Here is a 13,081-nt window from a genome sequence, read left to right as displayed (position 1 = left end):
ATAAGAGTGTAGGTTTCCAAGTTTCAATTCTTTAAAGGAAGAGATGGAGTTTTTGGCCTTTTCCTGTTCCCTAAAATTCTTTTATGTTCCTCTCTAGAGCTATCCACAGAACTTTAGAAAGATATTGCCTCTGCTTCTCTTCCAGAATAAAATGTGAATAAATTCCAGACACGGCAAATTGTTTTTCTGGATCACCTTTTGTGTACATAAAGTCTGTGTCTTCTTTTGTGCCTCTAGGTTGGAATTCTAGCAATCCAAATACTGTGGACACGTGACTCTGAAGAAGCACTTAATTTGGCAAAAGACAGCAAAAAGATTATGCAAACAACGAACCAGAAGTTCCTAGAGCTGCTGAACTCTCTTATCGCCCAAACAACACACGATCTGACTAAGTTTCAAAGAATCCAGTTTGAAACTCTTGTTACCATTCATGTTCACCAGAGGGATATATTTGATGACTTGGTATAGTGAAATTTTTTTTTACTATTATTTTAATTCAGTTTTGTTGAATTTTGTGAGAATAAATTAGCCCCAAGTTTTCCATTGCATTTGCCATTCTGTAAAGGGATGAATAGTGTTCTGGCATCCTTTGATATCCATAAAATGTAGCAAAGGAGGACCAATAAATTGATAAGAAAAAGATAAGAGAATGTGTGAGTGGAGGAGCAAGAGATATAAATCAGATTGTAAATGTTCCTGTAAATATGTAAACAGGGATAGATTTGTGAAAATGGTTATGAACCCACTAGAGGCAGAAATATTTGAAATTATAATGAGGAATCAAGAAATAGAGGAGATATCAAACAAGTATTTTGTATCAGGTTTCACACTAGAAGACACAAAACACATTCTAGAAATAATTTGGGCTGGATTTTATGTTCCCAAATCAGGGATGCTGCTTCCCATGCTAACAGAAAATTCGGCCTGATGTTATCAGGTATGCAACCCAACATCATCACACCTGTTTCCGATAATACAGAAGGCTCTATTAAGCTTGTTAACAACCCAAACATCCACAAATTTTCATTGCCTGTTGCATTTTCCATATGTTGGATGTAAGAAAGTATTTTCTAACAGCTAAAATGAAGTGGCACAAGATGGTAGAAAATTGCCTGCCAGTGTGACCATGGGGTTTAATGTACCAGCATTCTGCTGGGGAAGGTGGCGATGTCTAAATGATTTTTAATTACTTTTTAAAAAATCTTTTTTGCACTTTCAATGAATAATAGAAACTAATTCTGAAAGCAGGAGGCATTTACTTTTCTAGCCTTGACCACAGCATTATCTCTCTGGCCCATGACGTCCCAGCCTGTAGTGCCGATTCTCAGAACCCACAAGTTATGTATTCACAACAAGATACGATTCATATTCCACTGTGTAGCTGCAAAAAAAATCATCATAATATTATATTTTACACAAACCCAAATACACAAGACCTAACTATATTGTGACATCTGAAAAAAAATGCATGAAAAAATGGCTCTGACAATAATTATAGGGTTGAAAAGGAGCAAGGGAAAGGTTTGGTGGTCAGGAAGCAAGCTTCCTATACACCTACAATTGGTATCCTTCCTGCCTGATGCCTTTTTGTCATTTTTCATGGGGTGTGAGAGTCGCTGGCTAGGCCACCATTTGTTGCCCGTCCCTAGTTGTTCTTGAGAAGGTGGTGGTGAGCTGCCTTCTTGTACCATTGCAGTCCATGTGGTGTAGGGACACCACAGTGCTGTTAGAAAGGGAGTTCCAGGATTTTGAATGAGCAACACTGAAGGAACAGTGATATATTTCCAAGTCAGGATGGTGAATGGCTTGGAGGGAAGCTTCCAGGTCGTGGCATTCCCATCTGTCTGCTGTCCTTGTCCTTCTAGATGGTAGTGGTTGTATGTTTGGAAAGTGTTGTCTAAGGAGTCTTGGTGAGTTCCTGCTGTGCATGTTGTAGATGGTACACACTGCTGCCACTGTGCGTTGGTGGTGGAGGGAGTGAATGTTTGTGGATGTGGTGCCAATCAAATGGGCTGTTTTGTCCTGTATGGTGTCAAGCTTCTTGAGTGTTGTAGGAGCTGCACTCATCCAGGCATGTGGGGAGTATTCCATTACACTCCTGACTTCTGCCTCGTAGATGGTGGACAGGCTTTGGGGAGTCAGGAGGTAAGTTTCTCGCCACAAGGATTCCTAGCCTCTGACCTGCTCTTGTAGCCACAGTATTTATAAGGCTAGTCCAGTTCAGTTTCTGGTGAATGGTAACCCCCAAGATGTTGATAGTGGGGGATTCAGTGATAGTAATGTCATTGAATGTCAAAGGGAGATGGTTAGATTCTCTCTTGTTGGAGATGGTCATTCCCTGACACTTGTGTGGTGTGGATTTTACTTGCCATCTGTGAGCCCAAGCTTGGATATTGTCCAGGTCTTGCTGCATTTGGACATGGACTGCTTCAATATCTGAGGAATTGCGAATAGTGCTAAGCATTGTGCAATCATCAGCGAGCATCCCCACTTCTTACCTTATGTTTGAAGTAAGATGAAGCAGCTGAAGATGACTGGGCTTAGGACATGGCTCTGAGGAACTCCTGCAGTGAGGTCCTGGAACTGAGATGATTGGCCTCCAACAACCACAACCACCTTCCTTCATGCTAGGCATGACTTCAATCAATGGAGAGTTCTCCTTCTGATTCTCATTGACTCCAGTTTTGCTAGGGCTCCTGATGCCACATTCGACCAAAAGCTGCCTTGATGTCAGGGCATTCACTTTCACCTCAGCTCTTTAGTGCATTGTTTAAACTAAGGCTGTAATGAGGTCAGGAGCTGAACGTTCAATGAGGAAACAAACTGAGTATCAGTGAGCAGGTTATTGCTCAGCAAGTGCCGCTTGTTAGCATTGTTGATGACCCCTCCCTTCACTTTACTGATGATCGAGAGTAGACTGATGGGCGGTAATTGGCCCGATTAGATTTGTCCTGCTTTTTGTGTACAGGACATACCTGGACAATTTTCCAGAATGCTGGGTAGATGCCAGTGTTGTAGCTGTACCGAAACAGCTAGAGGCAGGCCAAGTTCTGGAGCACAAGTCGTCAGGGCTATTGCCGGAATATTGTTAGGGCCCATAGCCTTTGCAGTATCCAATGCCTTCATCTGTTTCTTGATATCATGTGGAGTGAATCGAATTGGCTGAACACTGGCATCTGTGATGCTGGGGCCTCTGGGGCAGGCTGAGATGGATCATCCATTTGGCACTTCTGATTGAAGATTGTTGCAAATGCACATTTGCACTAATGTGCTCAACTCCCTCATCATTGAGGATGGGGATATTTGTGGAGCCTCCTCCTCCAGTGAATTGCTTAATTGTCCACCAACATTCATGACTGGATTTGGCAAGACTGCAGAGCTTGGATCTGATCTGCTGGTCGTGGGATCGCTTAGCTGTCTATCACTTGCTGCTTATGCTGTTTGGCAAGCAAGTAGTCCTGTATTGTAGCTTCACCAGGTTGATACCTCATTTTTAGGTATGCCAGGAGCTGCTCCTGACATGCTTTCTTGCACTCTTTGTTGAACCAAGGTTGAGCCCCTGGCTTGGTGGTAATGGTAGAATGGAGGATATGCCAGGCCATGGTTGAGTACAATTGTGCTGCTGCTGATGACCCACAGTGCCTCATTGTTGCCCATTTTTGAGTTGCTAGGTCTGTTCGGGGGGGAATTTATATCCAATGGAATCGTTCCCACTGCCTACTCACCCTCCCCTGTCCCTGCCACACCTTGACCAGTGATGGGATGGGCATCAAAAGCCCCACCTCACCCTCATTGGGCCAATTGAAGCCCTTAGATGGACAAGGTTGGGCCACCTCCTGCCACCGACAGGATTTAACTGGCGACAGGAGAGACCCATGTCAAATGGCCACTCCAGCAGCTTTCCCTGTACAGCTGGTGGCATGTGGGTTCCCACCTTAATGGGCCCATCGGAGGGCAGCCGTAAGGGGTAAGCACCCCCCAAGTTCCCTACCCTACCTAGCCTTTCTATCCAAGCTGCCCACCCATTTCACTCCCCTTTCAGGGCCTACCAGCTCGGGCCCCGCAAGTCCCCAGACTCACCTGCCATTGCAGATCTTGTGCTGCATGCCGTCTCTTGGCCTCGCTGCAGTGCCAACAGTGGCCATTGCTCCTGGTGATGCTCCCTCTATTGGAGAGCTGCTGACCTCTGATTGGCTGGCAGCACCCTGAGGGGGACTTCCTGTTTCTGAGAGATGGAAATCCTGCTTCAACTCAATTAGTAGCCAACCAACTTTTAAATGGCCATGAGATAGCCATGAGAATCATTGGCGGGGTCCCCACTGACTTCTTAGCTAATGGTGGGGTAGGCAGTGGGGGAGGTGAAAAAGTATGTTTGATAAATCTGTTTTTGAGGCTGTAACTAAACTAGTAAGATTGTTAAGTCGGAACCAGTGTATTTGAATTTTCAAAAAAGCATTCAATTAGAGTGACACACATGAAGTTATTACACAAATTTAGAAAATGGCAGTTCAGAAGGTTACTCATGTTTGTTTAATGGAGTCAGAGTAGAAGAGATGAAGTGATAAAACAGCAGGTGAACTCTTTAAGCTGGAGAATTGAGATATGATGTCCACACTGCTTGCAAAAATGTGGAGTCCAAAGAGATGTTTTGTTTTGGGATTTAGAGCCACATTAGTTTAAAAGCATTCTATAAATCCCGAAAGTCTACATCATCATGGAGATGGGTGGAGTTTAAGAAAATTCCCCGATGCCTTTATCTGCATATTTTGCTGGGAGAGGGGGTTGGTTGCGGTTTGGACCTGTGTTATAGCTAGGTGCAGCTGGGATACTGGGGTTCAGAGAAACCCGGGCAGGGCCATCGTTATGAAGTTGGAAATGTGCCAGTAATTAGAGGTGGGAGTGCAGCTTTATGAATCTCATGAAATGTTATCTGAGGAGGAGAGGCTGAGCCATCAGGAGGTGAACAGTCACTAAGGCAGTCCGAGTTGGGTTGGAGAGGAAGGTCCAGCTGTGAGTGGGAGAGGAAGATGCACGGGGGGGTGGGTGGGGAAGGTCTAGGTTTGACTGGGAGAGGACCAGTGGGGAGGGTGAGGTTGGGAGCAATGGAATGTTGGTGTCCAGAGTGGGGTGGGGATGAGGTTGGGAGGGGGAGCGATGGTGTTGGGTGGGTGAGGATGGGAAGGGGGAGGGAATGTGGCATCTGGGAAGGCAGGTGTAAGGGGCGATGAAGGTGTAAGGGAAGCAGTTTGGAGCAGGCAAGGAGTTCAGAGGGGGGAAGGAGGCCATGGGGGAGGAAGGAGTTTTCAGGAGGGAAGGAGTCCAGGGGAAGAAGGAATCTGGGGGGAGGAAAGAGTTCCCAGGTGGAGGAACGAGTCTGGGTGGAGGAAGGAGTAAGGGTTGAGGAATGAGTAAGGTGAGGGGATTGCCAGGTGAATGTGCAATGGAGGGGTCTGTGGAGTCGATGACTACCTCCTGGGGAGAGAACTGAGTGTGGGTGTAGTAGGCGGGAATGGTGAGAATGAGAAAGGGCAGGGTGAGCTAATAGGGTTGAAGGTGAGGGTGTAACAGTAGTGGTTGATAGAACGGTGAGGATGATTGGTGGGGACTCAAAGGCAGACACGGATCCTGGGGGTGGGAAGGAAGAGGTCAGGGAAGTCAACATGGATGGGTATGGGATTCTCAGGAAGATAGGGAATGTGCACATTCACTTGGACATTCTGGAAAATCAAGGGTTCTGGTTGGTAGGCGATAGTGGGGACGTGAAACGTGATGCAAGGTGGGGCGGTCAACAATGTTGGGGAAAATGACATGGGTGACTGGAGCAGAGGAAAGGATGGGGGAGCTGAAGACATGCTTCACTACTACCATCTTGCAAAATTGAAAGTGAAAGGAGCCTTGTGTTGGATGGGAGTGGGTGCTGCATGGAAGTATGATCAGTAGTGCAGGTCAGCTCAGATGGACAACTGAAAGAGAACTCCAATAGGCAGCGTTGAAAATGCTTGGGACATTGAGATGGATGTGATGGAGGAAGGATCCGCGTGCATGGGAGAGTGCTTACACAAAGCTCTGAATTGCCCTGCCACATACACACACTGCTCCCTCCAGAATCACACGTGGGCCGGCTGCATACAGCTGAACTGCTAATGGGGGAGGGTTGAGGGGGAATGCAGGGGGAGGGCTCAGGAAGAAGAAAGAAGGCATCATTACACATTATTCAGTGAAAGTGACTATATTTTCAGATTATAAAGCGACAAAATGTGTTCACCTGTGAAATTACTTGTGATCAGAAATTCTTAAATTTTCTAGGTGCTGCCCTGACATCCGCAGGTGAGGTGGAGACAGCCTGTGCAATGGTCGGTCCTGTTGCCTCTGGTAACTTTGGTGTGGGTCCTCTGGAGACCTGAGGCCTTGGTCGCCTCGGCTTGTTTTAGTTGTCCTCCTGTGGTTCAGCTGCCCCCTTTGCGGTGACAGAGGATGAGGTTGAGGTGGTCACAGGCAAAACGGACTCGGAGGGAGCCACTGAGGTGCCTGAGTGGATGATCCAGGGGTGTCCAGCTGCCGCTCCTCCTCCCTTCGGGTGCCCAGCCTCACTCCTTGAGAGGAAGGAGCACCTGGAGGGACATCGAGGTGCCCCTTTTCCGTCGCCCCTTTGCCACGATGGAGTGCAAGTCTGCGTGCATCTCTGCATTCTGCTGGACCAGGGTCTCCATCGTGTCTGCCATCCTTCCCATGGAGACCTCTATATGTACAAATGTGGGCACCACTTCATCAGAGAGCAGGCAGACACACTCCTCCGACTCACGTGCCACTCTGTTCAGGGCTTCCAACAGCTCTGTGTGGTGCTCCCCCACCTTCTGCTGACACTCCATGATGAGTTGTAAGGCTGAATCCAGATCCTCGTTATCTGACTCAGAGATCACAGATGCCTCTTCCCCAGTAGTCTTCCGAATGCCGGGCAGCTCGGCTGAACCTGCCTCTTCGTGCTTTGGACACGTGTCTGTGTGGTGACCACCAGATTGTGAGCTGAAGCATGTTCTAGATCTAGGTCCCACAGAGGTGTGTGTCCCTGCGGTGGTGGAGGGTGTGGGGAAGCGCTGTGGCGGGTCTTCCAGGTAACTTATTCCTAGCTCTTCAATGGGGGAGGTATCCTCTTGGCTGGAGGTGAGGACCTGGATGGTGCTGAGAGACTGGCTGGGTGAGGGTGTTGGTGGCTTGGCAGAGCTCCTTGTGAGCCAAAGTAGACATAATTAGTACATTGCAGCAGAGTTCAAATGCAGGAGAGAGAGCACTCACAGTTGCATTGAGGGAGAACATAAGAACTAGGAGCAGCAGTAGGCAATTCAGCCCCTCGAGCCTGCCCCGCCATTCAAAACGATCATGGCTGATCTCATTTTGGCCTCAACTCCAATTTCCTGCCCTCTCCCCATAACCTTTCAACCCATTACTAATTAAAAATCTGTCTATCTCCTCCTTAAATTTATTCAGCGTCCTGGCATCTACAGCACTCTGAGGTCGTGAATTCCACAGATTCATGACCCTTTGAGAAAAGTAATTCCTCCTCATCTCTGATTTAAATCTACCAATTCTTAGCCTAAAACTATGGCCTCTCATTCTAGAATGCCCCACAAAGGGAAACATCTGCTCCATATCTACTTTGTCTATCCCCTTTAGCATCTTATATACCTCAATTAGATCTCCTCTCATCCTTCTAAACTCTAGCAAGTATAGATCTAAACTGCTCAATCTCTCCTCATAAGACAAGCCCCGCATGTCTAGAACCAATCTAGTGAACCTCCTCTGAACCGCTTCCAATGCAACTAAATCCTTCCTCAAGTAAGGGGACCAAAACTGTGCACAGTACTCCAGGTGCAGTCTCACCAATGCATTGTACAGTTGCAACAACACTTCCCTATTTTTATACTCTATTCCTTTAGCAATAAATGCCAAAATTCCATTTGCCTTCCTTATTACTTGCTGTACCTGCATACTAGCTTTCAGCGATTCATGCACGAGGACACCCAGATCCCTCTGCACTGAAGCATTCTGAAGTTTCTCTCCATTTAAATAATAAGCCACCTTTTTATTCTTCCGACCAAAATGGATAACCTCACACTTATCCATGTTAAACTCCATCTGCCAAATTTTGGTCCAATCACCTAACCTGTCCATATCCATTTGTAAATTTCTTATTTCTTCATTGCAACTTACTTTCCCACCTATTTTGGTGTCATCTGCAAATTTAGCTATAGTACCTTCCATCCCTGAATCCAAATCATTAATATAGATTTTAAATAGTTGGGGCCCAAGGACCGAACCCTGTGGCATCCCACTAGTTATGGCTTGCCATCCAGAAAATGACCCATTTATCCCGACTCTCTGCTTTCTGTTGGTTAGCCAATCCTCTATCCAACCTAACTCCGTGTGATCTTATCTTGTGTATTAATCTTTTGTGCGGCACCTTATCAAAGGCCTTCTGGAAGTCCAGATATACTACAGGGATGATGCGGTGCAAGATTGTCATGTAGGTGTTTGCTGCTGACCTTATCATCACCACAGGCATGGTCCACGTCTTCACAGCGTGATGGCATGCTCCTCAAAGCGAATGAGGTGCGTAATGTGGGCCACTCTACCCCTGGTCTGGGATCTCTCCTTGCTACTGTCAGCCGGCTTCTCCTGCATGAAAAGAGATGGAGAGAGTCTGAGCAGGATGCATGGCACTCCGTAAAATGCTTGTTTGGTGAGCAGAGCCATGGATGGAATGAGGGCACGAGCTGGAGAGAATATGAGCCTGATGGAGATGTGAGGGTGTGTGTGAGTTAGTGGTGTTGTCCCTTGAGATGCAAGATTCCTGTGGATGTGTGATGTGTTTGTGAGTGTCTAAGTTGAGAGTGATGAGTGGAGTGACTAACCCTGGTAGAACGGATGAGACCATTCATCTTCTTTCTGCACAGGGTGGCTGTCCTCTTTTGCACGGCCTTGGCACTGACTACCGCTGCCACTGCCTGCCATGCAGGATCGGTGACATTGCTTGCTGGCCTTCGTCCAGAGCAGGGGTAGAGGACTTCGCAGCAGGACTCCAGTGCACCCAGTAGGCACTCAAGGGAGCCATCGCTTAATCTGGGGGCAGCATGTTTCCTCCCTTTGATAGCCATTAGTTTGCAGCAGCTTCCTAACCCTTGAAAGGTGCTAGCAGCCTTCAAATATGGCACCTGGTTTACTGAAAGCCTGAGGTGACAGCGGTGCAGGCAAATGAGAGGGTGCCTTACCAGCGACCCGGCGTGTTTCCAGAGAATGCATGATTAATGAGTTAATGAGGTGGGATTGAGATGATATGGCGTGAAAAGCAGCCATTGTGGCCAGTGGCTAAAATATCCTTTCTCCAGCCTGCTTCCACACTTAGTGCAAATCTGGGATGATTCTGCCCTAAATCTTTGAAAGTGAAAAGTTGAAATTCCTCATGAGGGAGACAAAGTTTTTATGCGATATTGTGATTTACACTCACCACTGATGTCTGGGTAGGTTGCTGAGAAATCTATCAGATCTGTCTTGATCGCATCTGCCATTAAACGTGCAATGTGGTGTGTTCGATCATAGCTTGCTTGTTAGTTCATATTTACCTCATGTTAATTCTGAATGTTAGAGTATAAGATAGGTATTGTAGATTATTTTGCTTTTCTGACTTTGTATCGTAAAGTTTATTTTTCTTTGTATAAAACCGTGGGATCCTGTGGCTTTATTCTCCTAGTGGGTGACTGGGATTTCAAGCCTTGTCTGCTTTAAACAAAAAGTTATTGGTCCCCAACTGGATGGCAACAAAACAGAGAGTAGGAATAAACTAAGTATTTTTGGATTGGTGGGCTATAACAAGCATGGTATTGCAAAGGTCATTACTTGTGTCTCACATATTTACAATCTCTATTAATTTTTAAAATTCATTCATGGGATGTGGGCGTCGCTGGCTAGCCATTTATGCCCATCCTAATTGCTCTTGAGAAGATGGTGGTAAGCTGCCTTGAACCGCTGCAGTCCATGTGGTGTAGGTACACCCACAGTGCTGTTAAGGAGGGAGTTCCAGGAATTTGACCCAGCAACAGTGAAGGAGCGGTGATATACTTCCAAGTCGGGATGGTGTGTGCCCTGGAGACTAACTTCCAGGTGGTGGAGTTCCCATGCGTCTCCTGTCCTTGTCCTTCTAGATGGTAGCAGTTGTGAGTTTGGAAAGTGCTGCCTAAGAAACCTTGGTGAGCTCCTGCAGTGCACCTTGTACGCACAGCTGCCACTGTTCGTCAGTGGTGGTGGGAGTGAATGTTTGTGGATGTGGTACAAATCAAGTAGGCTGCTTTGTCTTGGATGGTATGAAGGTTTTGGTGAGTCAGGGTGTGAGTTCCTTGCCACAGGATCCTAGCCTCTGACCTGCTCTTGTAGCCGTAGTATTTATACGGTTAGTCCAGTTCAGTTTCTGGTCAATGTTAAACCGTAGGATGTTGATAGTGGGGTATTCAGCAATGGTAATGCCACTGAATGTCAACAGGCGATGGCTAGATTTTCTCTTGTTGGAGATGGTCATTCCCTGGCAATTCTGTGGCGTAAATGTTGCTTGCCATATGTCAGCTCAAGCCTGGATATTGTCCAAGTCTTGTTGCATTTGGACATGGACTGTTTCAGTACCTGAGGAGTCGCGAATGGTGCTGAACATTGTGCAATCATCAGCAAACATCCCCAATTCTGACCTTAAGATGGAAGGAAGGTCATTGATGATGCAGCTTTAGATAGTTGAGCCTCACACACACCCCCGAGGAACTCCTGCAGTGATGTCCTGGAACTGACATGATTGCCTATGTGAAAAATGGATGTTTTTTATTTGGGGAATATTGTGTTATTCTGTGGAAAAAAGCTTTGTGTGTTTGTGTGTGTATATATGACTTAATTAAGCTGGGCAGAGATGAATAGGCAGTTTTTTGAGCGATTTAAAACATTAAAAGGATAGAGGTATTAGGTTTGAGGTACAAGTGAATAGGTTTGATCTAACATTTGCATTTTTAGATAAGTGGAGAGCTTGTTTGAATATTAAAGGGAATTCAGAGGTACCAAGAAACATGTTTGCATCTTGCAGGAGTTCCATGGATAAATATAAGTGAGGATGTTGTATTTTATTGAGCTGAAACCAAAGACAAGGTGGAAACATAAAAGGTCTTATATTTGGAAGGATTTGAGTTTCAAAGAGCTGTGAAGACAATGGAACCTGAGATGAAAGGAGAAAAAAAGGTATTTTAAAGTTACCATGGGGAGCTTAAGGTAGCTGTTTTGAGTTCTATCTGTTGAGCTGGAGCTAAGCTGTTGAGCTGGAACTGTGAGATGTAGCAGCTGGAGCTATAGCTGGGAATTTGGCTGAGGAAGGATGCAGTTTGAATCAACTATCCAGTCAAGTGGGAAAAGCCTTGGGCTGCAAAAAGCAGTTTTATTCTGAAGTTTGGATTTTCACAGCAGAGTGGAAGAGAGTTACAGATCATGTAGTATACCTTTATTGAGGCTACAGAAGCTTGCCTTGAGTAATGTTACTGGATTTTTATAGTTAAACATCGATAAGGAAGTGTTGCCTGGAAGTTGTTTACTTGTGGGTCTGACGAAGTAGAGAGTCTTTTTGGGGGAATGTTTTGTAAGGCTATGTTTAACTGTATCTGTAATCTTGTATGCTTAAATTTTCCTTTATTCTTGTTAATAAAGCTTTTACTTTTAAGTTTTAAAATCCCAAAAGCGTTACTGGATTTCATACTGCTGAGACCTGTACATCCCTATCCTGTTTTCAGAATATAAAAAAAGGGCTATGGCCCGTAAGCCAAATTTCCCTCTGGGATTTGATTTGCGCAGCAATTAACACCGGCTGTGGTCATAACAAATTTTGGGGCATTTGGCGGGATTATTAAAATTCCTTGATTGAATTGGAGTTTATGAATCCAAGGGATATGAGTATGAGAAGATTGCTGAACTCAGGAGTTTTGTATTGATGGGTTTTAATGTGGTTGGACTAAAAATGGCTTTGGCAATTGCTTTGACTTTTCTGGGAATGGAAAATGTAACTGGAATATTTGAAACCTCTGACTAAAGCTCAATTGAAAGAATTGGCAGATGAAGTGCAGGTAAAGATAAAAGCAGAATTACCTAAGGCTGATATGGTTAAAGTACTTACCCAGCATTTAAAGTTGGAGGAATGGATACCTGAAACTAGTGTGTCACAGCTGGAGGTATTAGGACTTCCGTTGCAAATGAGGCAGCTTGATATAGAAAGAGATAGAGCAAGACAAAAGCTTGTATTGGAAAAAAGAGAAAAAGAAAGCGAAATGAAAAAAACTCAAGTTAGGAAGAAAAGAGCAGGTAAAAGAAAAGGACAGATTAAAAGAAATAGAAATAAAAAATGATTCAATGGGAAAGAAAGGAGTGGGAAAAGGAAAATAAAAGGTTGCAGATGCTGTCAGACCTGCTGAGTTTTTCCAGCTATTTTTGTTTTTCTTTTAGTTGTACATGGTGTTGATGTGTGGGATTCAGATTCAATAGGGCAACAACCACATAGAATAAACCCAGTAAAATTAGCTCAAGTGTGGAGAGAAATTGAATTTATGCTTCAAAATGACATCATAGAGCCCAGTCACAGCAATTGGAGTTTACCCTTTGTAATGGTGCCAAAACCAGATGGACCACAAAGACTATGTATTGATTACCAAAAAGTGAACGCATAACAAAAGTAGATTCATATCCTATTCCACAATTGTAGGATTGTGTTGAGAAAGTGGGACAGTCAACGTTTATCACAAAACTTGATTTGCTGCGAGGATATTAGCAAGTGCCGTTATTGGAAAAGGCAAAAGAGATATCAGCTTTTGTGATGCCATATGGTCTATATCAATACAAAGTAATGCTCTTTGGTAAGCAGAATGCACCAGGAACATTTCAGAGACTAACAAACAAAGTGATTGAAGGATTGAGCAATTGTGCTGTTTATATTGACGATCTAATAGTTTTCAATCAAACGTGGGAAGAACATTTACAACATTTAAAGGACTGCAGACTTTCATCAACTGCAGAA

At 45.0% G+C, this 13,081-nt stretch overlaps 1 protein-coding gene across 1 annotated transcript in view; it reads left to right on the top strand.

Annotated features, from left to right (window-relative positions):
• LOC144681152 (dynein axonemal heavy chain 8-like) overlaps positions 1-13,081 on the top strand; it is a 1,929,890-nt gene that overhangs the window by 972,878 nt on the left and 943,931 nt on the right. The window contains exon 39 of the mRNA XM_078542879.1: positions 238-462. Within this exon, the coding sequence (XP_078399005.1) occupies positions 238-462 (225 nt within the window). The remainder of the gene's footprint in view (positions 1-237; positions 463-13,081) is intronic.

The sequence above is a fragment of the Cetorhinus maximus genome, chromosome 5 (genome assembly GCF_964194155.1).
Source record: "Cetorhinus maximus chromosome 5, sCetMax3.hap1.1, whole genome shotgun sequence".
Lineage (NCBI taxonomy): Eukaryota > Metazoa > Chordata > Chondrichthyes > Lamniformes > Cetorhinidae > Cetorhinus > Cetorhinus maximus.
Note: the sequence above shows the minus strand (reverse complement) of the source record. Positions and strands in the feature narration are given on the sequence as shown.